The sequence below is a fragment of the Mesocricetus auratus genome, unplaced genomic scaffold (genome assembly GCF_017639785.1).
Source record: "Mesocricetus auratus isolate SY011 unplaced genomic scaffold, BCM_Maur_2.0 Super-Scaffold_4256, whole genome shotgun sequence".
Lineage (NCBI taxonomy): Eukaryota > Metazoa > Chordata > Mammalia > Rodentia > Cricetidae > Mesocricetus > Mesocricetus auratus.
Genome location: NW_024429182.1, coordinates 99,921,750 through 99,939,818, shown reverse-complemented (window position 1 = coordinate 99,939,818; position 18,069 = coordinate 99,921,750). Strand labels below are relative to the sequence as shown.

Here is an 18,069-nt window from a genome sequence, read left to right as displayed (position 1 = left end):
CAAAGAAGGGTCACTTCCTTCCGTGCCAACGGTTGTCAATCACCTCTGGGTGGCCCCCTCCAGGGTGCAGAGGCGCCAGGATTTCCTCCGCGGACCTGTGTCTCTCTGCACCCCTGCCTCGAGGGCCCACGGCTGCACGTGCGGCTGCTCCAGCCTAGCTTCCTTCTCCCTCCCGAAGTTTTGGCGATTCCAGCGCAGAGGTGATGGATGCTCGGTTCCCAGAGGTCGCACAGCTGGAAGGGCGGCGATAGGACCCCGCAGCTCAGAGTCCCCTAGGGGGCGTGGCCGGGAGGGTGCTATTTAAAGGTCGGGCGCCGCCCCCTCGCGGCCGGCAGGAGCGGCGCTGCAGCAGCCGGGCCTCGGCGGGCTGGACCCCGCGGGCTGCATGAACGATGTGCCGAGGAGCCGGGCTGCGACGGCGCTGAGCCAGGTAGGGGCAGCGGAGGGCAGACAGCAGCAGTGCCTGGGGAGCTGGGACTGGATCCTCCCTGGGTCCCCAGGTCTTAGTCGATCTCCCCGGGAAGGGCTCAAATGGGTGTCCCCATTTGACAGCTGGGAAAACTAAGGCCGGAAGTCCTGGACGTCCCTAGAAGCACACAGCCAAGCAAGCAGACCAGGGTTTGAATTCAAGTCTCCCCAAAGCGGATGGACTTTCAACACCACCACTGTTTTCTTTGGAGGGAATACCCCAGGGCTCTTTGGAGAGACTTGAAGCCCACCTTCTTTATGGGAGATAGATGGGAGGGATCCCCACTACACCTCCATCCTGACATTCTGCATCAAAACCACATTCCTTTGGGTTAAGGTCTGATTCCCCCGAGATGTGGGATGTCTCCAGAACGGGCTGCTCTAGTGATTCACTGCCCTGTGAACCTGGAAGCTGCTCTCCCAGGCCCCCTTTGCCAGTACGTCAGAGCAGACTGAGAACACTACCGCCCAGTGTGTTCCTGGGCAACTTGGAAGGAAGTCTTGGCAGTTGCTTTGGAGAACAGGGGCTGGATTCTGATCCTGACTCTTCTATTTACTGTACAAGTGGCTTTGGGTAAGTCATTTCTCATGTTCTGGGACCAGGGGACCAGCAGGGTCTGCACTGCCAGAGACCACACAGCACTAAGGGGCTGTAGATCTGCATGAGTCCCAGTGCCAGCACATCTAGGGGCTGGGGATCAGGCACTTCACCGTCCTGGACCCCAGTTTTCTGGTCTGTGAATGGGAATTACAGTAACTACCTCACTTGATAGTTGTGAGGATTAAAAGACCTGAGATCAGTCAAGTGCTTAGAAAAATGTGTAACCTCCTTGCATAGTTGGGGCTGTCTTATTTTGATTATAGAATTGCCCCTCCCTTATCTCTGTCTGCCTGTCCCTCTCTCTCTGTCACACACAGAGACACACACAAGCATATACACAGCTATTCTTTTGACACTTTTCCTTGTCAGAATCCAGCTACTTGCCTGCAGACCCAGGACCTGTCCTAGCACAACTCACCAGGGATGCTCAGCACTATTGATCCCAGTACCAACTGGAAAGGACACTATAGTGTCCCAGTACTTTCCTGGCCATGCCCCACCCGATCATCCCCATGGTTACGGGTGGCCAGTGGTGGAGTGGGAACTGGTGTGTGCCACAGATGACAGATGAGTCACCCAGGTGGGAGAGATAAAAGAACTTGCACTGGGGACCCAGACTAGCTAGTGGTGGGGCTTGACTGTGAGCCTGGTCCTCTCCGTGAGAGACTAAAGTCCTCAGATGCTGGTGAGAAGGCTCATCATGGGGGCTTCTTTCTACCATCATTCTGTGGTGCAGTGGGGACTGTCCCTTCTGGATGTGCATAAGCCTCGTGTGGGGTAGAACGGATTTGCCAGAGGAGAGAGAGATAGAGGCTCTGGACATCTCCAACTTAACCCCGGGTCCTGATGTCCTTACTGTAGCCGAACTTCTGCCGTCCCTCAGCCGCTTGTTCCTTGAGAGAACTTTAGTGAGCATCTACTCAAGGGATGAAACAAAAGATAAATGGGTTTGCGAATGGGTGTGGGGGAAATGCAACACACTGGCGCCCGAGAGCAAGAGCATTCTGGGTAGAGAGAGCAGCAAGCAGAGCCTCAGGCAGGCAGAAAGGTACTGGGGTGTGGTTGAGGAGATTGCTTAGGGGAAGGAGGTGGGAGAAGGAGCTGATGGGAAGGAGTGCAAAACCTGGACGCTCCTGGAGATTTCAGAGTGACTGGTAAGATCTGGCACGTGATGCTGGAATGTCACTGACCGCCATGTATGGGACTGATTGCCCAGTACTAGAGGAAAACAAGAACTCAGAGTGGAATCGGCTGTTGCAGTGAGGGTGGGCAACTTTGAACCCGGCAGGATAGAGAAGGGAAGGGGCAAGGAGACAGAGATTCGGGGGACCTCCCTTCACCCTCATTCCACATGGGAGACTCAAATACTGGTGTACCCTCTGGCTTCCCGGTGTCATGAGGTCGGTCCCCAGGGGAACATCCATTTCAAGGGGTGGGAAGCATAGTGGAGTGTGCCCTGTGCTCCACGCTAAGCTATCCAAAGCTCAGCAACTGTGAGATTCTGAGGAACACAGGCCAGCCCTGGGGAACCAGGAAAGGCTTCCTGGAGGACATGGCATCTAAGCCAAGCTCCACGGGGTGGGGAGGTATTTAGCCATGGGGAGGGGCAAAAGAAGGGAAGGCTCGGGTAATGTAAGGCACCTAGAGGTCCAAAGGAAATACATGTGTTCAGGACCCACAGCGAGAGGGCAAGTGGGGGACAAGCTGGCCCAGAGAGGGCGGGCTCCCCAGTGCCCAGGAGATGAAGGAAGGACAGGGGTTTTCATTTAGCTCTGAGTATGCTAATGTTAAGCAGGTGGGGACTGCTTTTGAACCAAAAGAACAAAATTTCCTGTGAACTAGCAGTCTACAGTGAAAGGAGAGTGCTGTGGGGCAGGGTTGGGCCCTGGGGGAGCCAGGAAGGAGAGTTGAAAGGTCCAAACTGGCCTCTGCTGCGTGTTTTAGCAAGATGAAGGCATAGCAGCCACTGGGTTGAGACTGACAGTCAAAGCAGCCAGTGAAGGCCTGCAAGTCTCTCCCACAGCCACCTTCAGAGTGGCGACTCGTGTTCTTTACTGAGCACCCACTGTGGGGACCTTCAAGTGTAGGGGTGAAGGGCACAGACCCAGGGGGCTAAGCCTGCCGCTTAGCTGTGTCCTCTTAGATGTGTGTATTAATCTCTCTGAGCCTCGGTTTTGGTTTGGTTCGGGTTTTGTCACTTGTTTGTTTGCTCCCTTCTATAAAATAAGAAGTAAGGAAATGGAACTGAGTCCTTGTGAGGACAGAAAGAGTTAGTGATTGTCAGGTTTGATTGTGGAGTTGTAACGCGCTGTGACACTTTCAGAGAATGTGTTTCATTTATCCTCAACAAAACTTGACACGGTTGTCATTTACCTCCGGAAGCAAGGTCAGAGAGCTGATGTGACCTGTATAAGGTCACACAGCAGGCACCTAGGGGAGCTGAGGGAGCTGCGGGGGGCGGGGAGGAGTTTGTGTCCTGTGGTCCATCCTTGTGAGTACGAGGTGTCCAGGCTGCAATCTCTTCGGCCCACTGTCTCATTGCTACTTCCCAGCACGGAGCTTGATGTGAGATGATATTCAGTATGGGAGTAACTGGATTCAGCCATTGTTAATTAATCAAATACACAGGCTGTCTGTCTCCTCAGCACACGGCTCATGTCAACTGGGACTCACCCCTGCTAAAGGCCCTGCCCTGGCTGCCTACACTGCAATGGGTCTGCGGCCTTGGGCAGCCATAGCCTTCAGTGAAAGTAGAGGGCTGGCAGCCTGCTGGGGTGGAGCTTCCTGTCAGTGCCCTGGCCAGCCCCGAACAATGACAAGGTCTGAGAATTCCAACCAAAAGAAAAAGGTCAACATGAAGGAGAGTGAGACATTCCATGTGGGCCCTAGGAACCCGGGATGGGGCCTGCCTGGGGCCTGGAGGGAAATGGAGTTCGAGGCCTGTCTTCCTCCAACCAGCCCTACTCTAGGGTCCCTTCACCTCGTGAGCATCCCTAATTTTAGCACTCCTAATTTTCTTCTACCAAGTTGACCTTTATAATAATTTTTTTAAATTACGTTTTATTTATTTGAAGGGAGGGTAGTGACGTCCAGGAGTCAGTACTCTTCTTCCACCATGTGGGTCCCAAGATCAAACTCAGGCAGGCCGTCAGGCATGACGGCCATGACCTTTACCCCTGAGCTATCTCAGTGGCCTCGGGTGGGCCTTAGGTAAACCCAAAGCCGATATAGCATCATACAGTGCCTTAAAAGTCTTGCTTTCCCTGAGCAATGACTCAGATTGGCTTCAAAGTCACAGTCCCTGGCCTCGGTCCTCAGCCTCTAAAGTTCTGGGCACCGCTACTCTCAGCTGCCTGGGTTGTGAAGCCCATGTGCTTCCTGCTCTTAGCTCGAGCCCAGAATCCTCGAGGGAGGACACGCGGGTGCTGCCAGCAGTGGAGGCGGCAGAGACCTCACCTTTCCTCTTTCCTCTTCACCCTAGGCAGAGCCATGAGCCACCAGATCCTGCTACTCCTGGCCATGCTCACCCTGGGCCTGGCTATCTCTCAGCATCGAGACCAAATGCCCTGTAGGACGGTAAGACACCACGCAGAGTAAGCGGTGCCTATCCCATCCTTGTTGGGGGGAGGGAGTCCCACAGCCCAGTGCAGGAGCAAAGGTTAGGAGACCCAGAAAAGGTTGGAGTTTTGCCTTGGTATTTGTTGAGCATACACTAGACTGTTCAAAAACCTGCTTACCCAACAGTCTTGTTCTCTTTTTATAGAAGGAAAACTGAGGTTTGGGGAGGCTAGGTGACCTAACCAAGATCATTGAGGTAGGGACGGTGGGACCCACTGTTTCTGTATTCCCCAAGCTTCCCTGTTATAGGCAATTGGTCTTCTGGGGGCTACTGGGGAAAAGGAGTTGGGAAGAGACAAGCTGGGAAGGGCTTGTCTGTACTGATCCTCCTGGGCACAGGTCCCCTCCCCGACTGGGCTCCTGGACTTGGTCCGCCTGCTGGAGTGCCCTTCACTCATTACAGCCACGACAAATGCCACCTTGCCCAGGAAGCCTCCCCATGACTATGCTGGCTGACTCCTTCAGTGACTCCCTCTTCTGGCTTCACGCCCTCCACCCATCTCCATGCTGAGCAGACATGGGGTGGCGGATGGCCCAAGGCTGTCTTACCTGGCAGACCAAGAGCTCTTTGGGGGCAGAGGGCAGGCTTGACTGACTTCCAAGTCAAGCAGATGCTAAAGACATTGTGACCCTGTGAGGTGCAGGGAAATGACTCTTTAGGTCAGTAATTCTCAAGCTGTGGGTCATGACCCCAAAGGGGTTGCACACCAGGTATCCTGCATGTCAGATATTTACATTACAATTCATAGCAGTAGGAAAATTACGGTTATGAAGCAGCAACAAAAATGCTGTTATTGTTGGGGTCGCCACAGCATTGGGAAGGTTGAGAAACACTGTTCTAGGACACTTGTAAAGCAGGGCTGGAGATAGGACAGACCACCACCAGCTGCACTTGGGTACAGAATGGACAGCTGCTTAAAGAGACCAGAAATGCCAACAGCCACCTGCCAGCAGCCCTTTCCTGGGGTCTGTGTGCCACCACTTCTTCAGGCCTTCTGAGAGTCTCACAACCCAGAATAATGGGAGGAAAGGCTTCAGACATCACCATATGCCCAGAGACTTGGAAGACTGAAGCCCTACGAGGTGAAGAACATTGGACCCAACAGACAGAGGGCATGGGGCAGGGACTCTCTGAGAAGCCTGAGATGGTAGACAGGAAAGAACTTTCTGAGCCATCATAGGAAATTCTGTACACACAGCAGCAGCGGCAGCAGCAGAGAAGACATGTGACCCTGAGGACCCCAAGGGTAGAAGGGACAGGGTCAAAATTCAAACCCAGCTCCCCCGTGCTGTTCATGGCAGTGCCTCTCCTTACACAGTTTCTTCCTGTGTGTAGATGGGAAGTGGAGTTGGGTGGGCATGTCCTTTCCCCCATCAGGGAGAAAGCAGAGCAGTGGCTGACACAGCAGAGTGAGGAGGGATGCTAAACCGTAGCCAAGGCCCATCACCTGTCATCTCTGAACCAGAGACTCCTGGCAGTCAATTGGAGCTTGGAGTTAAGGGGAGAGAGGGTACAGAGATTGAGATCAGGGAACCTCTTGTCCTTCATACTCCTCTGAAGTCTGGACTTGATTGGAAATGGGTACCAGGAGATGGGGGTACCAGGAGATGTGGGTACCCCTGAGCCCCTGCAGTACCTGACGGACAGTCTCTGGCCATCCTAACTTCTGTCATGGTTCCTGGAGAGCCTTTTCTCACCCAGAGGGGAGTGGACATGGGTGTGGGCTTGCATGGAAGAGTGTGGCATGTACGTTGCAAATGAAGGGTAAAAAGTGGCAGTGGTGTTTATCCAGTCAGCCTGGGTACCCGAGCCACTGAAGGCCCAGCTTACACAAAAAGAAACTCATGCTAGCATTGGGTTCATCTTGCTGCTGCTTATAGCAGGGTGGCCATGGGTGCTAGGTGGCAAGTAGGTATCTGATTTCTGTGGGTGGCAATGAGGGGTGTTGTAGGGTCTCCAAGAGACTCAATTGGCAGCTTTTCCTGGAGGTATAGAGCTCTTCAAGGTACTTTATGAAGTGGGCATCTACACAGGTGCCCATGGCCAGACAGTGCCCTGCCTTGTTCCTCAGCTTGGGGTCTTCAGGAGGAGTCTCAGAGTAGGCCAGGCAGGGATCACAGGCTTGTGTTTCCTCCTTGCTACCTCAGTCGCTGGATCCCTGTGGCCCAGGCAAGTCACTGCCAGGCAGGCCTTGACCTCAGCATGTGGATAGCAGGTGGGCTGGATACCTGTGCTCTGATAGCTCTCTGGCTCTAATCTGAATATCTGGATTATCTCCCCGCACTCCCCCCACACACACATTGATTGGACCAAGGCTCAGCCCTGTACTTAAGCACAGATGTCTGCAACTCATTTCCAGAACACTTTCCATGGGACAAGTCCAAGACACCCATGTCAATAAAAGTAGTCCCTCTCTGCTCCAAGCTCCCTGACTGCAGGTCTGTGTTCAGGGGCACCAGGCCATAGGGAGGAAGCACAGTTAGGGAGGGCCTTGCCGGAAGAGGTGTTGGGTTCCCTGCGAGGAAGTCTCACACAGATCTGATCCACACGTGTCCAAAGATGGGCCTGAAGCGTGTGGGAGCAGTGTCTAGGCATGACCACTGCATGCAAACAGGATTGAGATGAGTGGACAGGTTGGGCAGAGCCAGACAGTCTTGATGGATTCCACTCTGTGTTAAGGCCAAGGGCACCATAGGCAAAGTGGGTTTGGAACAGTCTCTGGGCATTTAGCAGGTAAGCAGTTCAGTAGGGGGCAGGGGGGAGTCAATGGAGACAGGTTGGGGGCAGGGGCAAAATTAAGCTGGCTGGTTGTAGAAGTTGCACTATTTGCTAGGGGGGGCTAGAGTGCCTAGGGTGAGAATCTGTGAATGACCAGATGGAAATGTGCATTTGCATATGACCCCTAAGGACACATTTTGTGGAAGGACAAGAGTTGCTGAAAGGCCCATGTTCAAACCCCAGCTCCCTCCATACTGTCTGGGTGATCCTGAAGACTCCCTCACCCTCTCCCATCTGGACTTTGATAAAAATATGTAATTACACCGGATCACCCCTATACTGGAGCTGTAGTTGATCTGACAGGGTCGCCAGTCTGAAAGTCCTGATATATAAAGTAGGTACCAGGAATGACAAGTTAATTTTGGGGTAAGGAACCAGAGTGTTGATGTGACTTAGTGGTCACTCAGTTAAATTGCCATCAGATACTACTGTCTGGGTCCTGGTATTCCTTTCCTCTGCTCAGTCTCCTTACTCCTAATACCTTTAGGGTACCATGCTGGACTAGGCCACCAGAAGTGGGGTCATTGATGTGGGGGTAGGTATCAGGGCCCCATGCTGAACCAGGTCACCAGAAGTTGCTGCTGATGTGGGGGTAGGAAGCAGCTGTGGGAAGGATTGTGTCCAGAGCCCACCCCACGTCATAGAGGAATGAGATCTGAGGCTGGGTGGATCAAATCAAAGAGGTTAGGAGAACAATCTGCCAGTTTCCCTGTTGCAAGCATCTTTTCTCGATGAAGCTCCCAGCCTAATGCTGTGACTTTATCTGGGATGTCTCAAGGACCCAGAAATGGACCTCGAAGCTTTGGCCATGTTGCTCCTTGGCTCTGGGTCACTCTAAGTGAAGCATGGCTTCATTTCCCATATAACAGGACAATAATCAGTACATATTTATTTTTAGAGCTGTCTACTGTTTTTCTGTCTACTGCCTCCCTCCTGTCCAGCACCCACCAGATTGCCAGAGGCAGAGCTAGAGAGAAGCCTGGGGTCATCAGCTCAGTGTAGGAAAAGCTCTAGCGTCCTGGGAGTCTGTGGGGAAGCCCCCTGTCATAGGGTTGCGGTTGCTGTGAAGAGACACTATGACCTCGGCAACTCTTATAAGGGAAAACATTTAATTGGGGTGGCTTGCTTACCGTTCAGAGGTTTAGTCCATTATCATCATGGCAGGAAGCAATGCAGCATGCAGGCATATGTGGTGCTGGAGAAGGAGCTGGAAGTTTTTAGATCTTAACTCAAAGGCAACAGGAAGTGGTCTGAGACATTGGGCATGGCTTGAGCACATGAGACCTCAAAGCCCGCTTTCACAGTGACACACGTCCTCCAACAAGGCCACACACCCTAAGTGCCAATCCTTATACACTTATGGGGGCTTATTACATTCAAACTACCACATCCCCCATCTCTCTTTCCTAGAGAACCCTGTCCTGTTCTACTGACCTGCCCCTACTAATGCCAGCTTCTCGCCATCCTTGCTCTCCCTAGGTGAACAAGGAAGCCTTGTGCCAGGGCCTTGGCCTTCTTCAGGTCCCCTCAGTGCTCTCATTGGACATCCGGGCTCTCTACTTGTCTGGGAACAGGCTGCAGAGCATCCTGGCCTCTCCCTTGCGTTTCTACGCAGCGCTTCGTCACCTGGACTTAAGTGTCAACGAGATCAGCTTCCTCCAGCCGGGAGTCTTCCAGGCCCTGCCCCACCTGGAACACCTCAACCTAGCCCACAACCGGCTGGCCATGGGCATGGCACTGAGCAGTGGTGGTCTGGGCCGCCTGCCCCTTATAACCTCCCTGGACCTGTCTGGGAACAGCCTGTATGGTAGCCTCGTGGAGCAGCTATTGGGTGAGGCACCGAGCCTGCAAACCCTTTCACTGGCGGAGAACAGCCTCACTCGCCTGGCACGCCACACCTTCTGGGGCATGCCAGCCCTGGAGCAGCTGGACCTCCACAGCAACATACTGATGGACATTGAGGACGGTGCCTTCGAGGCCCTGCCCCACCTGACCCACCTCAATCTCTCCAGGAACTCCCTTACCTGCATCTCGGACTTCAGCCTCCAGCAGCTGCAGGTACTTGACCTGAGCTGCAACAGCATTGAGGCCTTCCAGACAGCCCCGGAACCCCAGTCCCACTTCCAGCTGGCCTGGCTCGACCTAAGGGAGAACAAGCTGCTCCAACTCCCGGACCTGGCTGCATTCCCAAGACTCATCTACCTGAATGTATCCAACAACCTCATTCAGCTCCCTGCAGGGCTGCCCCAGAACAGTGAGGACCTCCATGCACCCTCTGAGGGCTGGTCATCCTCTCTACTGTCCAACCCCAGCTGGAATGCCAGCATCTATCCCCTCTCCCAGCTCCTGAACCTTGATTTGAGTTACAATGAGATTGAGCTGGTCCCTGCCAGCTTTCTGGAACATCTGACCTCCCTGCGCTTCCTCAACCTCAGCAGAAACTGCCTGAGGTCCTTTGAGGCCCAGCGTGTGGGCTCCCTGCCCTGCCTGGTGCTTTTGGACTTGAGCCACAATGTATTAGAAGCATTGCAACTGGGCACCAAAGTTCTGGGGTCCCTGAAAACATTGCTTCTGCAGGACAATTCCCTGCAAGAACTGCCACCATACACCTTTGCCAGCCTGGCCAGCCTGCAGAGCCTCAACCTACAGGAAAACCAGGTCAGTCCCTGTGGGGGACGAGCAGAGCCAGGTCCCCCAGGCTGTGTGGACTTGTCTGGGATCCCCACCCTTCATGTTCTGAACATGGCAGGGAACTCGATGGAGATGCTCAGGGCAGGCAGCTTTCTCCACACCCCACTTATGGAGCTGGACCTCTCTGACAATCCTGGTTTGGATGTGGCCGGGGGAGCCTTGGCGGGCCTCGAGGCATCCTTGGAGGTACTGAAACTTCAAGGCAATGGATTGGCTGTCTTGAAGGTGGACTTGCCATGCTTCCGCCGTCTCAAGCTCCTTAACCTTTCCAAGAACCACCTCAGCCACCTGCCTGCCTGGACACAGGCTGTGTCCCTGGAGGTGCTGGATCTGCGGAACAACAGCTTCAGCCTCTTGCCAGGCAGTGCCATGGGTGGCCTGGAGACTAGCCTCCGGCGCCTGTACTTGCAGGGCAATCCACTCAGCTGCTGCGGCAATGGCTGGCTGGCGGCTCAGTTACACCAGGGCCTAGTGGACATGGATGCTACTCAGGACCTAGTCTGCCGCTTCGGCTCCCAGGAGGAGGTGTCCCTGAGCCAAGTGCGTCCAGAGGATTGTGAGAAGGGAGGGCTCAAGAGCATCAACCTCATCCTCATCCTCACCTTCACACTGGCCTCCGCCATCATCCTCACCACGCTGGCCACCTGCTGCTTCCTCCGCAGGCAGAAGTTCAGCCAACAGTACAAAGCCTAGGTACCCTCTTCCCACTCAGTGTGGAAGCCAGAGGGGCAGAGAAGCTGGGGTCTGACTCAGGTTACACAGTGACCAGGGACTCAGCATCCTGCATCCTACCACATGGACAGGTAGTTGCTTCCTAGGCTGCATATGTAGTCCAGCTGTGGAGCCCAAGGTGGGGCGGCTTACAGAGGATACCAACAGATCTCCACTGAGTGTCCCTTTCAGGCAATACCCTTTTATGGGCACTAGTGAATGAAGCACATGCCTATCCTCCAAGACAGTGACCATGTAGTGTGATGGGACTGAGGGGGGGGCCTGGGCCCCCGGGACCTGCAGTCCCCAGCTGGTCATGGACAGTCCACCCTAGCTGGCTGTGTTTGTGCAAGAGAAGGCCAAGCCCAAGAGATGATTTGTCTAAGCTGTTTCCACACAGCTCTGTAACATCTGCTGATAATGACTCTCAGCCTCTCTGGAAATGAAGAACTTGTGACCGGAAGAGAGAGCTAGAACCTCCCCCAAAGGCTTTGAGTCTCTGGGCTCTTAGGCCAGATTCTCAAGTTCCAGCTGGACCAGCTTAAAGTGTGATCACCTGGACTTCCAACCAGGCCCAGGGCGGCCCTCCACCCCAGTGTACTCTCCTGTTACACACACTGACACCAGTGCTGCCTGGATTCCCAGCCCCCTGCTCGGGCCTCCTTCCATCCCAGCCCCGCCCTGGCTTTTGAGCCAAGAGGGAGAGCCTAGGCTATCTGGTTCTGTTTTGCACTCAGCAGCTGCAGAGGCAAATCCAAGCCAACTCTCAGAGGTTTCTATGTTATCTGCATTACACACAAGAAGAAAACAAGGTTCCTTACGTCTCCTTTGAGAGCCTGGTGGCTGAGAGAGACGCCAAAGCCAAAGACGAATCAAACCCATGTCCTCCGATGCCCACGACCTAAGCCTTGCCAGAGGGTGCAGTGCCTGCAGGCTGTCAAGTGGACAGGAAGTGGCCCTACCCTAACCAGGACCCAAGCATCCTTGCTGCACTCTCTCCTCTCAGGCATCCACAGATCCTCTGCTTCTCCTCCGCAGTCCCGCCCCCGCCCCCACCCCCCGCCCCGTTCATTTGCAGACCAGTGTGAACTCTCCCTTTCTCATCTTGCTCCCACAATCTCATTCTTCCCCCATTAAGCAAGCATAGCTTGGAGTTTGACTCTATTGAGTGTAAACTCTCCATTGAACAGATAAGGAAAACAAAGTTTAGTGCTTGCTCAGAGTCACACAAGCCAATGGCAGAAACTGCAGGAGAAAGGCAGCTGGACTGTTGCACTGTAGGAGAGCGTTTGCTTTGCATGCTCAAGACCCTGAGCTAAGTGCCCAGCAGAGCTAAGCGCCCAGAAGAACTAAGTGCCCAGCAGAGCTAAGCGCCCAGAAGAACTAAGTGCCCAGCAGAGCTAAGCGCCCAGAAGAACTAAGTGCCCAGCAGCAGCATCTGTGTGGTTTCTTAGCCTCGGCAGTCACAGCACAAGACAGTACCCGCTAGCGTGCCTATCGTCACCAGGCATGGGAAATAATAAGGAAGACCTCCTCAGACTCTCCATTCTCTAGACCCATGGGTACGGGAAGAAAAGGGAGCCCTGGGCCCAAACATAGAACCTGCTCCATCAGCTTCCCTCTGCCTGACCCACAGTCTGCCATGGCACTCAGTAATGTACAAGAAAACTAAAACACCATTCTCTCTGGCCCATTTTACAGATGAGGAATCTGGAGTCCAGAGAAAGTTAAAGGCTCAGAGAACCAATGGGCAAATCCGGGGCTAGAACCCTCACCAGAGCAGCTAGTAGGGTCTAGGTGCTACTGCACACAGCACTCTTTCTCGGCCTGGAGGCCAAGACGTGGCCCCTGTGCCTGAGCTCTGAAAACACTATATCAAGCTGCTGTCACCTCCCATGACTGGCCACTGCCAGGCCCTGGGACCAGCTCTTTGTATAACTCACATGAATGTATTAAAGTATAATTTTGGAGAAATTGTGGTCTGCCAGCCTGCTTACTTTGGGTACCCTTCCTCAGCTGAGGTCTTCCAAGCCATTCTTACAAGATCTACATACTTTTAGATCTCATGTCTTTGTCCCTGGGCACCACAGCCCCTCACCTAAACCCTCAGCCCAAACTAGTCCCATCCACCAAGCTATCTCCTCTCTCTCAAGCTCATTGGTTCCCAGCTCCTCTTTCTCCAGCCACCTCCAAATGAACTCCCATCTGTCCCTCCCAACAGCTCCCATGGAGGCATCCAGAGGCATCCCCTAGCCACAGGGTTCCGTGTCTCCTAGGGGCTAGAGAATTCAAGGCGAATTTAGTCAGCAAGCAGATTCAGATTGAACTTGGAAGACACACACACACACACACACACACACACACACACAGAGACAGAGACAGAGACAGAGAGACAGAGAGAGAGTACTGAGGAAGGGAGGCGCTGCAGCACTGAGGGCAGTTATGAGGAGGTTATCGAGAGAGATTAAAGTGGGAAGCAGGATCAGCATCTGCAGGGTACACAGCAATGTCCACCTTTGTCTTCTACTGACTTGCAGCACTTTGGCTGGTCTCTTGTGGCCCGGCTCAGAACACCAACACTGAGGCACTGGCCTTTGCGGGTACTGGTCTTCCTCTCCAGCCTACTTCTCTTCCAGCCCAGCCTTTCCTCGACCTCCAAGCATTCTAGAAGCATCCCCACAGCTCAAGTGGCTGCTGGGCCTTCCATGGATGGACAGTCTTGCCTGCTCCTAAAGATTCCTTCAAATAAGTTCTCTGCCTCCAGCCTCTCCCCCACATCCCTGCTTCCTACTCTCACACTCCTGAGGAAACACTGAACTTGCTATTTCATGGGGCAGTCCTGGGCTCGGGAAGGCACACAGTAGGGGCTCAGTGAAGGCAGACTTGGACCAGGCCATTGCATAGGCTGGGCTCAGTCCAGGACCTGTGGGCCTCCCCTCCAACAGGCCCCACCAGGCCCCTGACCCCTTTTCCTGGCAAACAGGGGAGCCTATTCACCTGACCGAGACCCCCAGAGGGGCAGAAATTCCTGTTTTCAGTGAAACATGAACACAGCTGCCAACTAGGTCATCAGAACATCCGGTTTACTGAGCTTTCAGCAGTTCTAGGGGAGGGGGGCCCTCATGTGCCGTGTCGCAGGCCACCTGGAGTGTCAACCTCAAGTCATCCAGTTCAGTAGGCTCTTATGGTGCCCCACTCCTTAGGAAACCCCATCTCACTCCTGCCCCGACACACATACAGCTGCCTCACCATCTCAGTCCACCAGATCCAGAGGCCTGGCCAGCTGCCCACTGCAAACACCCCTGTCCTCCAGATACCCTGCACACCCCCGAGAGGCAGTGAGTGATCTGCTGCCCTATGTCAGCCCTCTCTGCTGTCACCCACCATCTGATGACCATTACTAAGTGCATCCAGCTAAGTCCAAACCGAGCAGTCGATGGACCTTATTCCCAGTGTCTGGAGAGATTTCTATTGCATCTTGAGATTCTAGGGGTGAAACCTAAACCCAGGTTCATCCCTCTCTGAAGCCAGTGATATTTTTCCTTTCTTTTGTTGTTGTTTGTCTCCTTTTTGTTATGTTTTACTTACTTGCATCTGCATCCATGTGTATGGAGGTGAGAGTACAACTTGTGGGAATCAGTTCTCTCCCTCTCCCACTGTAAGTATCGAGGTTCGAACTCAGATTGTCGGGCTTGGCAGCAAATGTTTTTATCCACTGAGCCATCTCACCTGTTTCTTGTTCTTTGTGTTTTGAGTCCTGTGTCCTGTGGGCCAGGTTGGCCTTGATTTACTATGAGGCTAAGAATGACCTTAAGCCCCTCGTCATCCTGCCTCCTCTTCCCATGCACTGGGATGACAGGTGTGTTCCACCGTGCCCAGCCAGGAGCTGATGATCTGAACTACTGGCGGCCCTTAGCATCTGCCCCTCACAGCTCCAGGATCGCCCCTCCCTCACCAGGCATGTTCCACCCACCCTGACCCACCCACAAACTCCTGCTACCATTGTCTGACTGGATCACCTCCTCTGAGGAGATGGCCTGGATTGCTTCCTCCTACTGCCTGTATTCCCGTGGAACTCTCAGGCATTGAGTATATGACTGGTCCACCATCAGATCAAGAGTCCTGGGAAAAAATTCCTACCCAGAGTCCCCTGTGTGTTCCCTGGGACTGTGAGCTCAGAAAAGATTTCCCAAATTAATGGACCCTGCCCTCTATGACTTATGAACTCTTGAGCTTAAAACCAGCCTTCCAGACAGACCCAGGGGATCCAGAGAGGCAGAGCGCAGCGAGACATGCACTGTCCAGGGGCAGCAACAGCACATAAGCGTGCTCTCTGGCTGGCTTCTGCTGTCCTCAGTCTCCCCTCGCCTTGGGAATTCTGTCTTATCTTTGTCCTCCCGTTCTGTCTTCTCATCCTACCTCTCCACCCCACCACTTCTGTCTCCCTAGAAACAGTTGTGCTGAGAACAGGAGGGCTAGAGGGAAGGAGGGAGGCTGAACTGTTTATAGGAGCTGGAGAGGCTCCATCCATCAGCTCTGTTTGGAGAACAGACCAAGCATAATAAACAGATCGGCTCCTCCGCAGCTGCGCTTTCCCTGAACTTGGCCCTCCCAACTCTAAGTCTCTCTAGCCAGCCGGTTCTCAGGACCCAGCTCCCACCCCACTCCACTCAACTCCCACCTCCAGCCTCCCCTTGGACTGGCCTGGAGAGAGCTCTGTCTGTGAAACTCAGATCTGGGGCCACTCTTGTTCTTACGGCCACCTTTGCTCTGGAAGTGAGGGAAAATCACACTGTTGTGTCTTAATTTCTCCATCTATATAATGGGCTCATAAACACGCTAATTTGTAACACCTGAGTGCTTGAGCATCCCCCAGGTTCTGAGTGCTGGGTCTGTGGGAAACCTGGTGACAGTTAGATAAAACCTCAGCTCTGGGAGGAGAGAAGACTCAGGCTGTAGCTCAGGCCAGGAAGCTGTCAGTGGTGAGGGGGTTTCGTGCTCTGAGAGTTTGTTTGAAGCTGGTCACAGGCCTCACAGCTGGAGAAATGAATGGGCTTGGAAGGCATCTGAGCGGCCTGTGGGGATGCAGGATTTCATCATGAAGCAGAGAGGTGGAAGGGAGAGCCGTGGTCCAGCTCAACCTAGCTGCAGGAGAGCCAGAGCACTTCAGCAGTTCATCCCTGAGCTCCCAGGTCCTACAGCATCACCTGGAATTCTGGAATCTTCTCAGCAACAGAGCTTCTAACTAGCCCAGCTCCACTTTTCCAAGTTGGGGATGCCTTCCCCGGATTCCATCATGAGTCCATCCCTCCTCCCCTAAAGCCCCTTACAAAGTAGAAAACTACCAGCAGCATGTGCTTTCAAAAAGAATTAGAGAACAAATGAAGGATTAAATTAAATAAAAGTATGAATCAAAGAAAAGGAGACCAAGTGAGCAAAGGAATCTCTGAAAGCAGCTGGCATGTCTGTAGCCATGAGGATTCCCTAGGCCCTGCCCATTAAATAAATGAATAATCTCTCTCTCTCATAAACATATTAAAAACAATGACAAATAGTGATGAGAGCTTTGACAGGAGAGTCAGGGAGAAAGCTGGGATAGGGTGGGACTCAGGGGAACCCTCTCTGAGGACCTGAAATGGAGGAGGTTAGGAAAAGAGAGACCCTGAAAGATCCCCCTCCCGCTGACACTGAGGCCAGGGGCTCTGCTCTGAAGGCAGTGGCCTCTGAGACTCTCCCTTCCCTGCCCAGAGTTCTTCGGTTCCATTTCTGGAATTGTGAAGAAAACCAGTGGTGATAAGGAGAGGGGTGGAGTGTGTGTTCTGGGATCCAACCATAGTGGGGGCAGGGGTGAGGGTCCAATCTCAAAGGCTCCCCATTTGTCATAGGTAATACTATTCTTACTATTTCGCCAGAGAATGGATTTGGTCTCTGGTCTCTCCACATTTTTCATGTCTGCCTGTCCCACCAGCTTCCCAACCACATTAACATTCTTCTAGCAAGCCCTTTGCATGTTCCCCAGGATCAAGTCATTGTTGACAAAAATAAACTGTGTGCAAATACATAAATGCGTGTATTAGAGGGATTTTTATCACTGCTTTGTCAAAAAATAGATTGTAGTCTATATAGTCTCCTGTAACTTAAAAACAATTCAACCATATTTGAAAGAAACCCCCTCTAACAAACTGATATAGCTCTGTTCAGTTTTTTTTTTGAGTTCATGGTATTCCAGTGTTTAATATTTTTTATTTATTTAGCTATTCATTATTGATGGACATTTTCTCTCTTTACATTTTTTGAAAATTTCATACATAGGCGCTGTGTTTACATGATTTCTGCCCCCTCTCTCTGCCTCCAACTTTCCCCATCTCCCCCAACTCCCTCTCAAATTCATGACCTCTTTTCTGTGATTACTATTGCTACATGGATATGTATGTGTGTTATAAATATACATACACATAAATATACATAGGCATAAATGTAACCTTCTGAGCTCATTTAGTGTTGCTCATATGTATATTCATTTATGGCTGACCACTTGGGATTGGATAGCATATCTGGGGTCTCGTCCCTGGAGAAGAGTGATTCTCCCTCTCTTAGCAGTCATTACCTGATTGTAGCTCCTCGTTTAGGGATGGCGCCTTGAAGGATTTCCCACATGCACATTGGAATGTCAGCTGGTGCTGTCACTGTGCAGGTCTTGTTTAGGTGGCCATATTGTGAGGATGTCATGGGTATACTTAGCTAGTAGGGTCAATCAATACTATGGTCATGAAGGTGGTTTTCTCAGGATGAGTCTTCTCTATTGTATTTTAGATATCCTGACTCCTGCAATTTCCCCAAATGTGGGAAACTTGACTGTAACATTTGTGGTAGTGAAGAGAACTAGTTCCAGGTTCTCCTCTGATAAGGAAGAAGAAGAAGGAGGAGAAGAGAAAGAGTATTCATGCCTGCATCTCCTATCATACATAGAAAGTACTGTCTCACCACAAACACCCTGGTCCTCTGACTCTTGCAATCTTTCTGCCCCCTCTTCCTGAATGCTCCCTGAGATGTAGATGTAGGGGTTATGCTGTAGATGCTATCAGTTGGGATGGGCCAAGGACCTCAGGCTCTCTTTGACTCTGGAAGCTTATCAGACATGCCCCAATGTGTGCTTCTTAATTCAAACAAATTGCCAGTCAAAAATTGCCATCCGCACAGG

The 18,069-nt window shown here is 52.6% G+C and overlaps 1 protein-coding gene and 1 non-coding gene across 5 annotated transcripts; both read left to right on the top strand.

Moving 5' to 3' along the window:
• Positions 1–317: 317 nt before the first annotated feature.
• Positions 318–12,842, top strand: Lrrc32 (leucine rich repeat containing 32). 4 transcript variants are annotated; one of them, XM_013116383.3, is made up of 4 exons: positions 335–430; positions 806–1,042; positions 4,551–4,645; positions 8,946–12,842. In XM_013116383.3, exons 3-4 carry the CDS (start codon positions 4,559–4,561, stop codon positions 10,848–10,850), a joined length of 1,992 nt encoding a protein of 663 aa, XP_012971837.1. In that variant the 5' UTR covers positions 335–430; positions 806–1,042; positions 4,551–4,558; the 3' UTR covers positions 10,851–12,842. The 4 variants fall into 4 exon arrangements, with proteins under 4 accessions (XP_005074017.1, XP_040584073.1, XP_012971837.1 ...); XM_005073960.4 differs by lacking the exon at positions 806–1,042 and having other exon boundaries at positions 318–430; XM_040728137.1 differs by lacking the exons at positions 335–430; positions 806–1,042 and adding an exon at positions 1,174–2,223.
• Positions 12,843–17,601: 4,759 nt separating this feature from the next.
• On the top strand, positions 17,602–17,768 carry LOC121135675. Its single transcript, XR_005872776.1, has one exon. It is a non-coding gene; the product is annotated as a U1 spliceosomal RNA (small nuclear RNA).
• Positions 17,769–18,069: the final 301 nt, after the last annotated feature.